Source organism: Anas acuta, chromosome 4, assembly GCF_963932015.1.
Source record: "Anas acuta chromosome 4, bAnaAcu1.1, whole genome shotgun sequence".
Lineage (NCBI taxonomy): Eukaryota > Metazoa > Chordata > Aves > Anseriformes > Anatidae > Anas > Anas acuta.
In genome coordinates, this window is record NC_088982.1 from 29,651,534 (window position 1) to 29,671,763 (window position 20,230).

General features: G+C 40.3%; 1 protein-coding gene across 6 annotated transcripts in view; it reads right to left on the reverse strand.

Annotated features, from left to right (window-relative positions):
* ANKRD17 (ankyrin repeat domain 17) overlaps window positions 1-20,230 on the reverse strand; it is an 85,771-nt gene that overhangs the window by 36,537 nt on the left and 29,004 nt on the right. For all 6 annotated transcript variants that reach the window (XM_068680396.1, XM_068680397.1, XM_068680395.1 and 3 more), the window contains exons 2-7: window positions 12,173-12,326; window positions 11,409-11,565; window positions 9,037-9,184; window positions 8,601-8,748; window positions 7,515-7,748; window positions 5,536-5,630 (exon numbers count right to left, since the gene is read on the reverse strand). In XM_068680396.1, coding sequence (XP_068536497.1) covers window positions 5,536-5,630; window positions 7,515-7,748; window positions 8,601-8,748; window positions 9,037-9,184; window positions 11,409-11,565; window positions 12,173-12,326 — 936 coding nt within the window. The remainder of the gene's footprint in view (window positions 1-5,535; window positions 5,631-7,514; window positions 7,749-8,600; window positions 8,749-9,036; window positions 9,185-11,408; window positions 11,566-12,172; window positions 12,327-20,230) is intronic.

A 20,230-nucleotide genomic window follows, 5' to 3' on the forward strand; every position in this document is an offset into this window, starting at 1 on the left:
TCAAAGCCTAAAGAACTCACCATCTAAACTCCATCAAATGACACGTAAGAGCAACAAGTAAGGAAGTCCAAAAATATAACAAAACTTCCTTACAGTTTTTCTTAAATATTTGGATAAAGGCTAAAGGTCCACTGTTAAACAGGTAACTGGAAGAACTTCAGGAACGCTTTTATTGGATGTGCACTGTTCAAAAACAGCATCAGTATACACATACCAAGCTTTCCAACTTGCAGACTGGCTGACTTCACAGAAGACATACGAGTTCAAGTGTTTGCTATCACTTTAGTCAGAGGGAAAAAAACAGCCCAGCAAGATTGACAGTATTTTAAAAGCATACCTCCTCCACACGAACAATACCAAGATGCTGTAACCCCTAGTATTTGTCTTCACTGAACAATGCAGACAGAACTGAAGACTGTCAAATTTATGCAAGGAGCAAAAATTTTAGGAAATAAGCTACCACCAAAGTGCATTTATGTTCTTTCAACAAATTTACTACTAATGAGGCAAAGCAGTGTATTAAATGAGAGCATTAAGAGAATCCAATCAATCTATTTACTTGGACAGGAGAACAGGCTGCAATGTTCTTCTAAAAGACTACAAAGCCTTTAATACATTGTCAACAGGTCACAACGTCAAGGCTCCACGCTTCAGCAAGAAGAGGGAACTTAGATTCAACATGCAGTTGCATTATTTGTTATGCAGTGTATTTTCATTTCAACACATCAGAAACACAGTTGGTCCTCATCTCTATGAAGACTGCTAGCACCTCAGAATATTTACCGATTCCCAGCATTTGGGGAGGGAGATGAAAGAAAGGGCATGGCCTAAGTTAAACAATTTTGCTTCCTTACTATCGTAAAAAGCCATGCGCAACTACACTGCTTGTCTCTTGGCACCTGCAGAACTATTGCACTTCCTGCTTGATTTTAGAGCAGTCAGGACTTGTTTAGTCTTTTCCCTTAGAGGGAGAAAGCAAGACCATTTGTCAGGAGTTCCTCCTAGATCACAAGAGCCACCTCAAACTATGGCTTTCCCTTGGCAGCAGTCTTGAGGTACTGTTAAGTTGTAAAACTGGTTACCCAAACGGAGCTCCTGCATTTGCTTGCTTGCTTCCTTCGGATAACAAAGAAAAAAAAGATTTGAGCATATGATCTTTGTCATATTTCTAGCACACCTAGGTTCAGGAACTTGAAGTGACTTTCCAGCTGTATGCTTACATTGAAATCCTGACAATGACATATCAAAATGCCATTAAAATCTGATTTTATTTATAACAGAGACTAATCAGCTTGGTCACTGTAGTCCAACAGCAGAAAATCTCCACATTGCTTTTCTCCAGAAGGAAGTTATGATCATTCAAGCCTGGAGTAACCAGGCAGGGAAAAGCCTGATAGACAGAACACAGGAGGGCAGCATAAAAAAAGCAGCTGCTTACCACAAACACAAGGCTCTCTTGAGGTTGTCATTGACAAGGTAAGTACATTCTGAACTCAGATTAACTATTAAGAAGCAGCCAATTGAAGCCATTGACATCCTCACCAAGAAACAGCAAACCAAAGCCATCATTACCGTCAAGAAGCTAGAAATCATAACCTTAAAAGCTGTTTCCCAGACAAAATACAAAATTGCATCTGACACATTCCAACCTCTTTATCTGAAGCATTTTATACCATATCATTTCCAGGGAGCACAGCAGAGTTTTGTCTCAGAAAAAGATCTAGGCCATTAACTAGGACATACTCACTTTTTTTTTCCTACATTAAGTGACAACATTATTTCAGGGAAAACCTCCAAAACTCCACAAAGATTCTTTCCTTGAGGAAATACAGGGATGGTGCAGAATAACTCACTAATCATTATAGACTGATTTAGCTCAAGCATGGCAAACAGCAATATAAGAGTATGCTTCTAAGTTTTGTACATGGACTGGGCAGTCTTGAAAATAACTGCTGGTGATTAACCACACAAGGGACTTTTATCTCTGTTTTAACAAACTTTGCAACAGGATGGTGCTGTTCAGCTCTTCTAAAATATGTTTAAAACACCTAGTAAGTGTTATTTGATTACAAAACATTGTCTGATGAATCTGCACAAGTGTACCAGGCACATTTTGAAGATCAACCCGTGTGGGCAATCAGTACTCGTCCCTTACTGGAGAAAATTACATTACTTCAGTAAGAGGAAGCCCAAACTAGACAAACCTGCTTTTTGCTCCCACCAGGCAAGTCACATTGCTTAACAACTCATTTGCATTAAACCACTACTGCTGTGTATAAAAAAAGCTGTTGGACAGAAGTCTTCCTGAATGCTTTGTAGGACAAGGTTCACACAGTCTCTTAGGCCTGTATGTAAATGCTGTGCCACAGATAAATTCGCTAACATATACTCAATTCAGTGCTATCCTAAAGGGCAGTTTTCTTGCATTACTGCAGGAAAAGCATGTCGAGATGAGAAGCCTCTGCTGTATTTCAGACTGCAAACTTTTTAAATATTGCCACAGACAGCTGCTCCTTCTGAAGCAAAACCGAAGATCCTGGTAACATCAACCATCTCTCAGTCAATTAATTCTGAGAATGTGTGGAAATGCCCACTTAGGAAATATTTCCGGAGGAAAGATGGGACACCAAGAAGTTTTCCTATTGCTTAGGAAGAAATGGGTCCCAACATTTCTTTGAGTCCAATGGATGTGTTAGTCTGTTGGTGGAGGAACATGGGGAAAGGAGTAAAACAAAGCAAGGAAAGCTCGCTCCGCAGCTCCACAAAGTAGCAGCGTTCCCTGCAGTCTGCCAAGCTCTCTTGATGAAAGACTACTGCAAACAAGATTATTTTATTGCCGTCTTCTAGGGAACTAACTGCAAGCACAGAATCCATAACTATATGGCACACTTATTAATATTTCAGATTAAGAAAGAATAGCTGAAGTCCTGTTTATCTGCATGCCTTGCTTTCTAATGACTTCTTGAGAACTGCCACTGTTAATGATCCCCCTATTTGCAGTCATTAACTTCTTTCAACAGACAACAGTGGCTGAATTTAGAATCATTACTGTTGTTATTTCAGGAAAGGGAAGACTACTAAGTTAAGTTTCTAAGAAGCATTTGTGGCAGTCCTCTATGGTCACAGTCACAAGATACTACACAAGGCTTGTGACAAAAAACAAAAAACAAAACAACACAACCCACAACAAATCTAGCTAGAGGTGAAAATAAGAAAGTAATTAAGGAGGCAAGTTTTAAGTTTTATGTTGAAATTGTACATACTGATGAAGAATTACTAAAACATATGCATAAAGCATTAACAAAATTTCTGACCTAAGCATGCTGTAGCTACAAACCCTAAACAGAAAAAGAAACCTCTACAACAAAGGTTTCTTCAAAGCCTCAAAGGCATTCACAGATACTTATTTTAACTAAATACAATAAAAATTAAGGGGGGGGAGCCTAGTTCTGTTCCTTTTTATTTTCCTTCTCTCCACCAGAAGAGGTTCCAATTCACATGTAGTTCTAGAAATGAAAACTGGTATTTGGCTGAATTTCTCATTGTGCTAATCCTGCCAACCCTTGGTATTAAACAGTATAGGGCTAACTCATACCAATGTACTCACTTCTCTGAAAGGGGGCACAACAAAGCCTGAACTGTTGGTGCAGAAAAAAGGAATCAAGGAGCACAGTTACGCAGAAGTAAACTCCAAAGGAAAAAGCAAAAGGAATTGAAACCTCAACCTGAGCCCATATGTAGCAGTAAATGGATTTCCAGTAAGATATGCACTTTAAAGGTGATGCAGATAAACCAGAGTTACATACGTGGTTCAAGCTTATGAGTACCTCAAACAAAAACACCATATAAAGACTGCAATTTAACAAGTTTTCTTCACCACAAAAGCTTGGAATAATGTTAAATCAAGCATCAATTTTGCAATTTCAGCATTGAGATGTACCCATACATAACCTTTTCAAGTGAAAGTTAAACCAATATTTGTTACAACACAAGAAACCAAAAATCAGATTTCTTCTCAGTCTTATTAAATTTTATAAAAAGGTAATCTCTTTTATGCTGTCATTTTACAATTACCTCAGATTAACAGACCAGCAACATGGAAGTATTTTTCTTAATTAAGTTTCTTAACAATTTCCCCTTCTGTTTTCTAGTTGTTCCCCACACAGCCTCTGATGCTGTGTTTTCAAGGAGCAAGGTCAGCCCTAGGGTCCCCAGCATAAGGACGTGAACTTCCTGGATGGCCACAAAAACAATCAGTAGGCTGAAGCACCTCTCCTATGCACACAGGCTGAAGGAGTTGGGGTTTTTCAGCTTGGAGGAGATAAGAATTGAAGGATACCTTATAATGGTCTTCCAGTACCCAAAGAGGGCCTACAGGAGAGCTGAGAAGGGACTCTTTCAGGGATTGTAGTGATAGGACAAGGAGTTTTAAATCAAAGTATGATAGATTTAGATTGCTGAGAAGAAATTCTTCACCACAAGGGTGGTGAGGAACTGGCACATGTTGCCTAGAGAAGCTGCGGATGCCCATCCCTGGAAGTGTTCATGGCCAGGCTTTGGGCAGCCTGGGCTGGTGGGAGGTGTCCCTGCCCCATAGCAGATGCTGGGACCTAGGTGGTCTTTAAGATCCTTTCCAGTTCAAACTATTCTGGGATTCTATGATAAGTGACTGGGTGAATCATACTGAAACAAGTCCCACACACACCCCTAAACATAACCACCAACATGGGAAGATGAAAACTTGGCTTACAAACTCCTTAAACATGCCTAGGTATGTTAAATGCTTCCAATAGCCAGGTTACAACCACATTCATCACCCATATTTAGTGAATACTGTAATAGTCAAAAGCATTTCAACAGCCACTCTCAATCTTCTTTAAGTTACTTCATTTGGAGATGGCTGTAAAAAGCATTTCTACATTGTATGCTCAGAGTTGCTGTCCCAGAAACTGACAGAATTAGCATTTAAAAACTATGTTTTCTTTAAATACTTAACTGGTGTTTACGTCTGGCTATCTCTCAACTCATGAATTCCTCTGAACTGAGGTCACAAAAGTATCTCTTATCAAACCAGCCCTACACGATTATTATTGGACAAAAAGCCAAAAGTAACTGACATAACACAAAGGCAGACACAGCCTACAGAAGCTGCTTCAGGACAAGCAGAGCCTTACTTGCTGACTCCTACCACTTCAGGAAAAAAAAAAACGTAAGTGCAGCTAGACATAACATAAACCTTGTTATTGAAAGAATGGGTTAATATCTCTCTCTCACTGTCTCAAGAAATTAACTATTTTGTCAGCCCTGGGAGCAAAAATTTTCATTTTACTGTTTTAGGAAGTACCATTTTTCCACTATGATTTTTTTTTCCCATTTTTGCTTCATTGTGTAACAAAAATTCGTGACATACAGAGAATCAAAATATCACACAGTTGGATTTGATACCAAAAGAGGCCAAAAGGAATCACTTTGTTCATCTCCTGCAAGTGAAAAGACAATACATATGCCTCACAGATTAAGTCATGCATCTCTTACCATGCAAGCCTCCATCAGAGCAGTGTGCATTTCATCTGTCTTGTGTTCCTGGTCTGCACCAGCTTCCAAAAGGAACCTCACCATTTCTAGATGGCCTGTACAGAGAAAGTACTTAACAGTTACAAACTACTTTCAGCAGGTACATTTCACAACTGTCACAGAGAAGGTCTAGCATAATATAATTAAGGTAGCAAAAGGCTATGTTACAAGAAAAAAATGTCAGTAAAACTGTCTCAGTAGGCAAGTTCATATCTACAGGTTTAACAACTGCAGAAGCCCAATAGCATACTCACTATAAATACCATCCGATTCACTTAGTGGCTTAAATCATGTCTGTATTGTATGCATTCCTTGAGGTGACATTAGAGCCGAGCAGTGCAAACATCAGGTTTACCAGGGTGATTTATTATGTCTGAAGACCTTATGCTTATTTTTTTTCAACTACAGAATGACAGCCTTTTGTTTGGTTGACAGATTTTTCTGCTTCTTCCTGCTCAGCACTAGGGATTTAGGGTTACTGTGGTTATAAATGGTATTGTAAACAGCCCCTGAGCTCCTATCAATCCTTAGGCCACAAAACAAAGCAGATGGACCTTCACGCTGAAATTTGTACAATTTGACCACCTATAGAAAACCTCCAACTACAAAGGCACTTAAAAGCTTTTGGAAATTATTTACTCTCTACCACTCCATTAATTCATGGCTATAGCTTCCCAAGTTCTGGAGGTACGTCAAGTCCAGTCAACTCCACTATACAGTTATGATTCACTCAAGAAGCAAACATAAAACCAAGCCAGAAAAAAGCTGCTTCGTAACTCAACATGAATAAAGCTAAATCTTAACACTAGGAATACACCTAGCAACAACACGAAGCACACAGATACTGCCCAAAATGAGGCTACAGTTGTTTTCCACCCTTCCCCCTTTATTTGGGAGAAGCTAGTAACTTTCTTGGTCTCAAATACCCAAAATCATTCTACTACAGGAAGCAAGCAACACAAAAAAAAAAAAAAAGAGTACCATATTTCTACTTCCTAAACATGAGATTTGGAGTAACACAAATTCAAGAGATACTGACAGAACATACGTGGATAAGGGGAAATTTTTAGATTTTTATTTATTTATTTTTTTAAAACTCAGCTTTCCAAGCTCACCTCAGGATTCAGGGCCCAGACTTACTTCTTCAGGGAGTGGATAGTTTGGGTTCCCAATGCTCTTTCAAATAGAGCCTTTGCCCTGATAATCATCACAAAGACAACTACCAGGGCTTGTGAAGGTGTTCGGTAACACTGCACCAGGAGTGTTCAAGGCAGAAAAACCTACTGTGATGCCAGAGCAAGTATCTCTGTTACAAATATCAATTATTCTATGATTCCAAGAGCCATTCCAATAGCTCTAATAAAACATATACTAAATGACTATTACAACAACTGCTCTGTTTGAACAGATCTGGCTTTTTAATAAAACATTTTCGTCTCTTGCTCAGATGATGCAAGATAGCTGCCTAATACTCCAAAGAAGGCAGGAAAGTCCTGGTGCCTAAGCACTGACACCGAAAAGGCAAAGCCCCAGATTCTGCATGTTTTATAAGTGCTATGTCCTTCAAATTATTTGGCATTTCTGTACCTAAGCAGACGTATCTTGTAAAACAGATAAACTTTATCATACTCATTACATAAAGTTTATCATACTCATTCTATGAAGAATTAATTTCTTGCTTCAGAATTAATTTAACTAAGAGAAAAATATTTCAAAGCATTACAGGACTCAAACAGAAGTTTTGTATCTTAGTACTTACAGTCTCCATGCTGAGGATCATTTTACATATGGTACCCATGTGCTATGCAGTATTTAAGCCAGGATAAAAGTCTAAGTGTCTATTCATAGCCTTTAAATTAATTTCATAACAGACAACAAGGCTGAATAAATACATATTTGTCAAGACTTTACACACCTAAGCAAAGGCCTTGGTACTATACCTTTGTAACAAGCCAGTGTAAGTGCGCTCTCCTTAAATTCATTGGAATGCGTATTTATGCCTGCGCCGTTTTCTAACAGCACTCTGGCCACTTCCACATGGCCGGCACTTCCTGCTTCCATCAGGGGAGTGTGACCATTTTCGTTATGGTCCTCAATACTAGCACCTGATTCCAGCAGTACTTTCACAACATCTACGTAGCCTCCAGCACAGGCATATGTAAGGGCTGTATTGCCTAGAGGCAGAAGAGAAAAAAAGTTTTAAAAAACACAACATCAAATTTGACAATTTCTACTGGGAACCTGGTGCTCCACTTTACTGCTTTTACTGAGTTAACTACCATAAAAAATAAAGGGCGAAAAAGCAATAACTACAAAACACAACTCAGTGCTGACAAGCTGAAGATCTAAACGTGCCTGGTAACAGTACTGATACAATTCTCCTCCTATTTTTCTCCTGGTTAATCCCAACTTGCACCACAAAATCCCACCACCCTTCCTGCTAATCAGCAGGGACATACCACACTGTTAGAGCAGGAAAACAACAAAGCAGTATTACTACTTAGAACTACTTCACTAAAAAATGTCCACATGCACATCTTCTCACATCCTAACCTGCCTCATCATTTACAGTCGATAATCAATTTGCCCATGATAACAGACTACACAGAATCTCTCCAATTAACAGCTGCATTAACTAGGAAAGTTTCTTAAAGCAATTTGGTCACAAACAGAAATGCCTCCCAAACTGCCAAGAAACATGCAAAAAAGGCCATCTTCTCATGCTTACTCTCTTCCCTAGGTTAACTAGACCTGCCACCAAATTATTTTCTCAGTACACCAACCCTGCAAATGCAAATACCTGTCAGCTAGTAATAGACTTAATCCACTTATGTCCACAACCAACTACTGTCTTATAGCTACACAGAAAAATACATGAGCCAAACTGTAAAACCTAGAGGAAGAGATCTCCTTGGAAGAGCTATGCTCAGCTGAGAGCCATTCTTACCAAACTTGCACATCAAGTTCCCACAAGTCACAAGTCTCAGCCTTCCAATTGTTTTCAGCAAGCTCTATCACTTAGTTACCTGTTGATGACTGTGCATTCACATCAGCACCATGAGCTAGCAGCAACTTGACGATTTTGACATGCCCGCCATTAGCAGCGGCCATTAGAGGCGTTATGTCTCCCTTAATACCTCGGTCTTCTACATTAGCATGCATCGCCAGAAGAACCTGTGAACAGAAGGATGATCAACAGCCTTGTTAGGTAACAAACCAGAACGTTGAGATGGTTAAAATGCTACACAAAGACACCTTCATGAACAGTTTTGTGTCAGACACTTGAAAAATATGCACAAGGAATCCATCAGCAACACACAGTTTGTGGGCAACTCCTCATTTGTCATTTAACTGACATATTCTAGTACTTTAACACCGCCTTCGGGTGCACAAGTTAAAAAAACATCAATTCAATAACTACCTATTATGATGAGATATACAGAAAACAGCCACAAAACCTACCTGTGCAAGCTCATAATATCCTGCTGAACAGGCTAAACAAAGGAGGCTTTCCCCTTCTTCTGTGTGCTCATTCACACTTCGTCCTTCGATTAGCAACTTCCGCACAGCATTTACATCGCCTTCTGAACAAGCCTCTGCCAAGCTGCGGCTAACAAAATAAAAAGCATTAAGAAGTAAAAATGGACCACGCATGAAACACTTGGTCTACATACAGAACAAAAAGCCCCACATGCCATGAGGACACAGAATGACCTAAAAACCATTGTCAACCATTGTTAAAGAGTTGGCATTTTTACACTTGAAGTTTTCCAAGCAACTTATCTGAAAACTCAACATGTACTCAACCACTCCTGTTACTCATTTCTAGCATAAGATTACAACAAGAAACATATGAAGAATGACCACTTTAATTATATTTTGCAAGATGTGCAAGAGCAACAGAAGACATGTTCAGAAAGGACACTGTGCACTCAACACAATGTTATGTCAGTATGAAGCCTTTTTTGCAATCAAATACATGTCTTTGATAGCTAACAACTTGCCCTTTTGAAAGGCTACTACTACGGTACTGGAAACATAACCCTATATTGTTAATTACTACCTAGCATACAGTCTCCATCTATGCCGGTTCTGTATTACTGCTTTGAAAACAGGTTTTGTCCCATTCATTCTCTCAAGTAAGGCTCAAAGAAAAGGAGACATGATTGGAACACAAATACAGTGTCTTTAATTGGGTATTATTTTATGAGTATTCCATTTCATATCTGCAACCACTAATCAGAACTGTATTCACATTTTCCTCTGTCCCAGGAACTAAAGGACAGGGAAATGATTAGTCTTATTGTACTTTCTTTTCAGCACTGTTGATGAAACTAAAGCAGATCACCTCCAATGTTCTTCACCTACAACATAATGAAATGCCTTGACTTTCAAACAACAACCAAGCATTTCACTTGTGGCCCGAACTCAGACCTGCAGGAAGAGGTAATTTTCTCCTGGTTTAGTAAGCCAAAAGTCAGAGAACTTCTGGTTTCCAGATCCCTTACATTTCTTCACTTCTGTTTCAGTTAAAAAAATAATTTACTGAATACTTATTTTGAATTATTCTAATACTGTGCTCCATATACGGTATGTGTATTCTAGAAGTTACTGCTTTGTAAGAATTAAAATTCTATTCTGGTCCAAATAATTCCATCGTTAATAATAAATCCACATCTATTTGATTTGGTCAGCCTCATCCCACCCACCAACTTTTAATCTCTTGTCCACTTTGCAAGCTGCATCAAAAAAGAACTGACAAAAGGCAATACAAAAATAATGTAGTTTACAGGAAACTTCTGCAAGCCTCGCTACTCAACATCAATATGAGCAATTCTTAAAACACGAACTTTAAAAGTGGAGTGGATTTAAAAAAAAACAAACAACAACAAGGACCAACCTGTGCATCTTACCCAGGACTCCTATTTCATTTGTGCCACCAGAATATACATACACTAACATAGAGAAATATTTCTGAAACACGTACTGTGCACCACATTTTACACATTTATTTTTTATTTCTGACATCCCCCATCCTAGCAATAGCTTTGGCAACCATGCTGTCAGCAGCTTTTTGGGGTAGCCGGGGACAGGAACAAACACACAGAATAGAAGCAAACACAAAAAGAAAATATTCTACCCATCTTCGTGTGTCCAGGTGAGCACATCACAAAATGTTTCTTCTGGGTTACTCAGTATACAAAGAATAATCTGCCAACTAGCAAAGCAGATGTGTACTAGCAGTCTGTTTCTGTTGCATTGAACCTTAACAAGTGCCTAGAAGGGAACCAGCTTTTACTTTTCCCTCAAACATTCACTAAAACTAAAAAACACTGAAAGCCAGGAAGCTGCCTCAAAAAGCTGAGCCTTTCTGGCTGGGGCTCTGTCCAAGGTCCTATGCAACAGCAGAAAGCTGAAGGCTCAAGTCTCTCAAGACTGCTTTCCTTCCACCACAGTTGAAAAGGAGAGCTCAGAAGTTGTGATTTTTTTTTTTATTATTTTTTTTTGGGAGGGGGAGGGGGATATTTGGGGATTCAGTATTTTTCAAAGCCGCAGGTTACTTACAAGCTTCGGGATTTAGTTTCTACTATTGGTCAAGTAAAAGACGTTTACTTGAAGAATGATTGTTGAATTCTAACCTATACTAATCGCTTCACTACCCAGTACAGGAACTGACACTGCAGGTATACTTAACAGGAGAGAATCACAGATGACAACTTGGCACTGGTTCCATTTGAGTTTCATCATCTCATAGTCCAAAAGTACACAGGGAAAAAACCCACATCTAAGTAGCAAACAACTAAAAACTGGATGGTATAGAAAACACAGCTTACTTGTCCGTCTGCCCTGCATTTGCTGTGCTTTCTGCTCTCATCCGGGTAAGTGCAGCAGCAGCTTCATCCAACGCGCAGCTCACTGAAGAAGTCAGTCTGCGAAGCACCTCAGGATCTGCAAACGCTTTACCATCAGCAGTCGACAGTTTACCTATTCCTTCCATTCCAATTTACAACAGGTTGGTACACATGCCAGAAAAGAAGTAAATGGACAAGTTGAGGTTGAACCTTTTAGATCTCTTGAGTAAAGCATTCCAAGTATAATGAACTACAGCTTCCAAAAAAGGATCAACTGTTTACAACGTTAATTTGAAAGCTGTGCTCAGATGAGATGCACGAGTGAAGCCCTCAAAGCCACAGAACACGTTATTTAACTATTCACAACTACTCAGTATATGCAACCAGCAATGCTTTTTGTGCACTAATTATTACAAAACAAAGCCTCATTGAGCAATTCAGTTTTTGACAGAAGGCTGCAAGCCAAGGGCGGGTGTCAGTTTTTTGGCTTTCAGAAATCCAAATTTGGAGGAATCCTATCAGAGGCACAGCCTTTACATGAAATTCATTTTTTACTTTTCAAAGATTCAGAGGATTTTAATGAATTCCTTTCTTTTCCCTGATGTGCACAACCTTGCCACGTTCATGCTGCGTTGCATCCTGAATATATATCATGCTCGTATGGATTAGACTTACGCAAGCAGTTCCAGTATGGTCTCATGTATCAGGGCTTTGGGATTAAACCTGTATGGGACACGAGTACTTACCTGCAGCTTCAAGTAAAGCTTCTAATCTTGCCTGGGTTTCTGGATCTACTGTTCTTAGGTCAGCACCATCGGCAGTACTTGACAAAAGCAATTTGGAAGCAGTTTCCAACATAGGGTTTTCGAGATCTTCCTGATCCAAGATGAAGGATTCAACCTGAAAAAATAACAGATGTAGTTTAAGAGTAACTACTGACCAAATTCTAATAAATACAACAAAAATATAGGTACAATCATCATCACTTCTGTGTTTGCTTTTTAAATACTACGTTAGCCAAACCTGAGTTGACTTAGAGTATTCTTCCTCAGAGAAAGCAATGAGGTTTTCCAAAATCTCATACAAAGAGCTTATCTTTTGTCTCCTTGCCCATTTGCTCTGTGACTAAAAGCCACAATACACTAGGAAACTGGCTTCACACCTCTACATTGCACTCAACAAGCTTTAAGTACAACTTTATACAACAAGGGAAATGTCAAAGACTAGATATGACTCCAGAAGGCCCACAGGTGTAACTGTCATGAGTTTCTTCTCTAGACAGTATGTTTTTCACCTCCCCATAGCACAAGGAATATACTGAAGGAAGACAGAATTATTTCACAAAACCCAGTTACCTTCCAAAGATGTGACCTACACCCACACAGCATTCAATTCTATCAGCAGAACTGATAGAAATGATACCAGAAAAATTAACTATCATTGCTATTTTCAAGTTATCTGTTTTTTTCTGACCAGCAGAAAAATTCTCTCTGGTATTTCAGTCTCCTAAACAACCATTAAAAAAAGGGGCCAGCAATTGCAGCCTTCACTGCCTGTTGAAGAAAGACCACAGTCAAATAGTTCAGCAAAGACATTCCTCCAGAAGTTCCATCAACACACCCTGAAGTCTATTAACTAGTGATCAAACCATTTATTAGACTATCAAGACCATGTTAACACACGCCAGAGCTCAAAAGCCTCTGTTTCTTCCACAACCAAAGAATCCAAGTAGATGCAAGTCTGCCAGGCAAATAAACCACCTGTCAGCCACCCATGTATCACTGAAGACTCCAAATGTCTCAGGGTAAAAGCAGTAATACACTTCCACGTGGAATACCATTTATCAAGATGGAAATACAATTTATTTGATTCTTATGTTTATGTCTGTCCCCAAAGCTTACCAGCAGTCTCATGAGTGTCATGAGTTCAGATTCCTGCAGATAAACACCCTAAGAATCTAAGGGCAGACAAACCAGCAGAGTAACCAATTCATCTCAGGACTCCTGAGGGGAAGTCCTCCATCCTCCCATCCATTCTTGGGTACAATCAAGGAGCTTACACTGTAACTGGTCCTTCTGCAGCCTGACTCCAGTTCCCTGCTTCTTTTACAAATAGGAGGAAACTAACTTTCTCCAGCCCAGTTCAGTAGAAGTTAAACACTGCATTCAAAACTTAATAGGATATGACACTAGCACTTTGCTCAAACCTCAACACCTTGCTTGCCTAGGAAGCTAGGCTGAGAACTACTTCCAAAATGGCTTTGTTTAATTTACCACTCAAAAGTTATCGTTGATAAAAAAATCTCCTGTTGGACAGCTTCTGGTAACATACAAGTATCCATCTTCAAAGCTGGGAACATGGCAAGCTCGAAAGGATGACTTCCAACTTGTGCTTAAAGCAGCATTGATGTGTCAGCAGCTGCTAACAAGAGGACAGCCCTGCAATATTGGACGCTGCTTCTCCACGCTCGATTTTCCATGCTCCCGGTGCAACTGGATACTCACACATGCTGGTGAAGGCAACTCCCAGTTTCCTCCCCAGTACTACGGAGTAGCCCACTCCTGCCTTGCCAGGTTCCCAAGCTGCTCACTGCCAGCTCTGCTCCACGCATCTCCTTGACCATTTTCCAGGCTGGTTTTGGTTCATCTGAGGACTTGCCATTTGTCTTCTTCCAAAGGACAAAGCTTGCTGCAGCAGCAGGCAGCAAGAGAAAGGAACTATTCCGCTGTTCAGAAGCCAAGAGACAGATTTCACCACTGGAAATGCAAATTACCCAGCAGTTGCAAAGATTTTTGGCTCACCCAGCTCTTAAGAAAAAAAAAAAAAAAAAAAAACACACAACCTACTTTTCAGACTAACTGAAAAATCTCATCTGAGCAAGATATTTAACAGCTGGTCATGAATCTTGCTACCACTATAAACTATTTGCTAGGACGAGTCAAAACCCCAAAACCTCTCCCGTACTCACATCCTCTCCCTTGACAGCAGGTCTTTCATACAGCTTAGGTTTCAAATGGAAAAAACTTGCCATTTTTCCCTTCCCACTAAGAAAGCAAAAACGGCGTGGTAAAAACAACTAAATCACCTGAACTATAACACAAGGAAAGTGGTGCAAAAAAGCAATCCACCTACAAACTACTGAGCACCAACAAAAGCCCAAGGCACCAGAAGACTTAGTCTTGTGGGCTGTTTTGGAAAAGGTTTATATTACGCACTCTCATTCAAGCACAATTTCAGAGCTGTGTCTCAAGAAATGCAACTTTATAAATACCTATTTTAGACTATTTCTGACATCAAATACACCTGGATTTCCTTTTCTAGGAGATCCATCTTGGACCTGTGAATTGCAGAACTTTTCACGAAGCCCACAGCTACACCTCTCTTTCTCTAATTGCCTTTTATCTTAAGAGTTTTGTTAAATCCACAGTCTTGTTCTCCAGCTTGTTCAACGTGACGCTGCATTCAATACACCACGATAGCGGTAAAAGACTTCTTACCAGGGAAAAACATAACTGCCTTTTGGTAGGAGTGAAAATTCTCTTTCATTTCTGAGAAAATACTGCCTTCCCTACAGACACTACAAACCTAAGACAAAGCATTTCCATTTACCAGCCCAAGTAAACAGACATTTCCTTTTAACAGTCTCCAGATGCATTTTATTTCCCTTAACTAAAAACGTGTAGAAGAGTACACAAATGCTCCACCTCACATATCAGAACAATCAGTCTGGGTTCTCGGTCGGTACTTCTCTGATCAAACAATGCTCTGACATAATCCAATTGTTCAGTCGGTCCCAACAGAAAGGCTTTTACGAGATTTCTCCTTCTCTCAGCCCGCAATAAAACGTTATGTTCTGCACTCGTCCACGTTTGTTGTGCCCATAATCATTTGTATGGAAGTTGATGTTACAGGGAAGAAAAGTACCAAGTTTTGACTGTTTTCCAACAAAACAGACGAGTTTTGATGCATGAAATACAGCCATGATGAGAAATGTAAGAGTGCCTAGAAAAGCACAGTGTTAACAGAGGGACTAATCCAAACCTCAATGAAGTTTCATGAAACAAGTGCCCCAGTATATGTTCCAAGTATTTTTTTTCCAGGCAAAAAAAACACAGTCCCAAGTACTCCAAGTATTGAGATATTAGGTTTAACTGCAACATTCAACATTATGTGCTTTTATCACCTCTAATTAGGAACAGAATTCTTCGCTGCTTTACCAAGCCCAGCAGCAATACTGAGGTCGGGGGCTGCATACTTGGCCTCTCCCCCGAGCACACCCCCAAGGTTCCTCTGAAGCCCCATCTTTGTGGGCAGGCACTCACCCAGACATGCACTGCTTGTTTTCTGTTTTCTGAAGTGCAGACTCAAAACCCCTCCTGTGCTTTCATCCTCTAAATTTGGAACAATCTGTTTTGCTCCTTTTGTTTTCCCCATCAAGCGGGAGCTACTGTATAAACAGCTTTCCTCTTCACCAATCAAGAACCAGGAGGTATAAATTGCTACAGAAAGCATATTTTGTAAGCAGGGCAACAACTTCACTTACATAAAACCCAGTACTTTTGCACTTTTAATACTGCTTTAACACCTGAGACGTGAACCTACAGGCATATCAGCTGGACAAAAGCTGATCCACCATACTCCTGTGCATGTGCCCTGAAAAAAAACCTGCACAACATTTCAGTAATTTTATGTTTTGACTGCAAGATGCCAGATACTGAACATAGAGTTTAATAAATGCAAGGCTAGAGCCAAAGAAAATGATGAACTGGGTTACTGTGGTATAACTACTTACTGTGGTAACATCTCCATCTCCACTGTGCAATGTAGAACATCTAGAGACACTCGGTGCTCGATGCTGACTCACACTTCTCAATCTCTCACCAGCAAGCCACGTGCGTGCAGAACTGCCGTCAGCACGCCAACCGCCACACACAGTGCTGTGAACTCCCCCCCAGCTGCTTTCTCCACGCGAGTGCCTTCCAAATCTACATACATACCTCCATGTAGCCTCAGAGATACAACTCAACATCCAACAAGCTTCTGCCTGGAGTTTCCCTCAAAATATGGAATAAATAAAGCTACTATTTAAAATTTCATTCATGAGCAATGGTAGAAAACAGTTCTTCAACACCCACCACCTACTAAAGCCCTTACTGCCAAACGACAGAAGACTTATTTATTCATTTAATCAGTACATAGCTGCCATGAATAGCTCTGATCATTAGTCTACAGAGCATCTCTGGCATTTAATTACCATTGCTTTAGGTATTTTCCCCTCGATCACAGCTGTCCCATAAGGACAACCCAGAAGCACTAAAGAAAAAAAAAATGCTCTAAGCAGTCACATTCTCATCCTTCTATCAGGTTTCCCACCTATAAGATTTTTCACACCCAAGAAGCACACTTTACAGGCTCCATCTCATAGCCTCTCTCTAAGAGAGGGCATCCTGCAAGAAAGCCTCATAGCCTCTCTCTAAGAGAGGGCATCCTGCAAGAAAGCATACAGCATTTACAGCACACTGCTTTCCAGCATCTTGTCAGAAACAAACACTGAATAATCATTCAGGACCCTACCCACCATTTAAGTTGTAAAAATAAACACCACGTTCCTGTAACATGCAGTATCCCAAAGCTGATGCACAGACCGAGGGCAGCAAGGAGCTGCTTGAGCCTGCAGCACATTTAGGCGCATGCTGTCATTAGCCCAGTCAAAGCACTTGCTCAAAAACAACAAAAAAACAAACATGAATACATGTTTGGGCCAACCATCCAGCAATATCTTCCTGGAAGCAACACAAGTTCCTAGATGTTTTTTTAGACAGTGTTTACAATGTGTAAGCACACAAGACAATATTCCTCTGTCTTGAAGCCATACATGTAGCCACGCTCTAAATAGTAGTAAACATATCTTGAAAAAAATATGAAGTAGAAGAGTGAAATCCAGTTTCAACGTCTAGCAGTTAGGGTGCTAACAACAGCCCTCGAAAGCTGTGAACTGGCAAGTTGTAGTTATTAACATAATAGGATGAAACATTCTAAGCTTCAGTATCCAAGCTTCATAAACAACAGCATCTGAAACCTGTTTTGGATGAACCTAATGAGCCCAGACAAGCATTTCAAAAGGCCCCAAAACACCTTTTCTGAAAAAAAGAAAAAAATTCTCTGCAGGTTTTCCCTTTTTCTTGGGGGTGGAGGCTAACCCCTATCTTCTACAGCCTTACAATTGAAAAGCCAATTTATTTCTCAGCTGTTGACAGATCACTCCCACACACTTTGCCTCCTAGTAGGCACCGATTGCTAATTTGGAATTTGCTAAATTTCTACCTTGGCACTTGAGCCTTTGGTGCTTGATATCCAGAGGCTGCCAAATTGATCCGCTGAGAGCAAAGCCTTAGCACAAAGCCTTGCCCAAGAACCTCACACTGGAGAACAGCCGTTCACTGCTGTCCTGTAGCAAACCTCACCACCTAAAGCAGACTTTATCTGAGAGGCTAATTTTGTTATTTTTTAGTTAGGTACCAAAGGACTAACTGCCAATTTTGAAGAGCTGTAACAATCGATTTGGCACAGCTGCAAAATTTTTGGAGAGCAGTACATGGCTTTTAAAGATGACAAGATATTTAACATGGATTTTCATGTCCATCAGGTATTGCAAAGCCACCTTCAATCTGAAGCTGCAATCTACCAGCTTGGTGAGATTTAGTCCCCCTACTTTGAGAAGTTACCAGCATGGAGGAGGTCAAGGCGGCTTCAGATTCTTGACTTTCTCTGCTGCAATGATAGGCATTCAGTGACCGGATTTAGTCCTGAGTCACATCAGGAACACCCAGCAAGACAGCAGAGCCTGACCATAGTAACACTACTTACCCCTTGCTCTCCAGCCACTCATACCCAAGATAATCTCAGCTTTCACTACAGAACAGTTTTAGCCCTCGCACCTCCAACGGCAGAGAGCTCATTATTTCTATCCCTGTCCTTGTCCTTCATCTTGCTAAGACAACAGATTTTATCTTTTTTAAACCACCCATGTCACTTACTTATTCCGAGCTGGACACTAACACTCCGATCCCACAACCACTCAGGGCAGGGAGCAGGCACCCAGTTAGCATACAGACCAACTCCTTACCCCTTACTCAAGGTGATGGGCTTACAAATTCCTCCAGAGCCTGGGATCAGGACCCCATCAGGATTTTCACATGCCCACGCTTTTATCGAAACCAGCTCTTAAATATTTTTGGCTGTTGAACAGTTCCGCTGAGCATCTGTTGATCACCTCCTACACCCTTGGGGATTGCTGTGTAATTGTTCCAAGTTACTGCAAGACACAGCACAAAAATATATACATACACACGCACACGCATCTTTCATCCAACTTCCACAAGCATTCCCTGAAAATTCAAAATATTTTCTACCATTCACTTCATTTACTGACCCAGAAACCTGTTTTACACATAATAGCAGTCTCTATACTATCACCTTGCAATTGGTACCTACCAGAGGAAATAAAACATGTTTCAAATGTACAAAGATTTCTTTGCACATCACTGCTTGGTATTTTTGAACTGTTTCATACATTGAACCATCAATGGTCACAGGATTTATGAGGGAAGAGTGAATTGATACAAAGCAATGATATGTAACTGAAACCTGGCAAACCAAGCCACCTATTTTGGGCGCTCATTTTTGACTTAGGCATCCAAAACCTAACACACAAACGCATAACCCCAGAACTCTGCTGGTTATGATGCTGAACTCCATCCTGTTTTCAATTTTCATGGGCTACATTTTCATATCCAGCTTTCAATTACAATTGCAAAGAACTAACTTGGAGACTTATAAATAGAAACGCTCATTATTCCAACTGTACTTTGTGATGTCCATACACCATCCATGCACTGCATTTTTTGCACATCTTAGTAACAGGCCAGCTCGGTGAAAGCTTCGGATTCTTTCTCTGAAACACCAAGACAAAGCTATTTAGTTATATGCACCCCAAAACAGAACAGCAGCAGTACGACTTGATCCAACTAAACAGTAAGGCAAAAAAAATTGCACGGTTCTACTTCTTCAGCTAAGATTATACATCCTCAGGTGTAACTACCCCTAAGGTCTGAAGCCACTTGAAAATGCAGACCTTTCCACTGTTAAGACTATCATTAAAAATTTTCCAATCAAATCTTCCTTGAGAACAAGCATCTGAGTGCTTGTCATTTTTGTGTGGACAAAACACATCACCACCTAATTTACACAACATAGCTCTAAAGAGGAAGTGATGATTTACTGGATATTTACCAGAGACACCATTTTCTTTAAATAACTGTATCAAATTCTTGGTTATTGGAAGGGAAAGCATATGCTGAAGCCAAATGAACCAGAGGATCTTGCCCACTCAATTTCATCCTCACTGTTTTTGTGGTTTTCTTCCTATCTATTTTGAACCAGAAACATGTTGTACGATCCTTCCTTAGCCTACCCCACTACTACAGGAGCGTTGCAAGCACAGACACAAAGCCTTAGAGCAATGTTTCCTTTCTGCACAGTGCGGATTGCTTCCAGTTATCTGGGACAGATAATCAGATGTGCTGCCTTTCTGACGTGCCATGACCCTCCCGAAGCCGAAATGCCTTATTCAGCAGAAATCCCAAGTCTGGCAGCTGGAATGTCTCAACAGTGTCTTCTTTCATCTTATTCCATCAACTGTACACTCCAGTTCTCTTGCCACTGCTGCTCTAAAAGGAGGGGGAGGGAACAAGAAGATTAACAGTCCGTGCTGCTGAGATGGCATAACACCGTCCTCATGACTG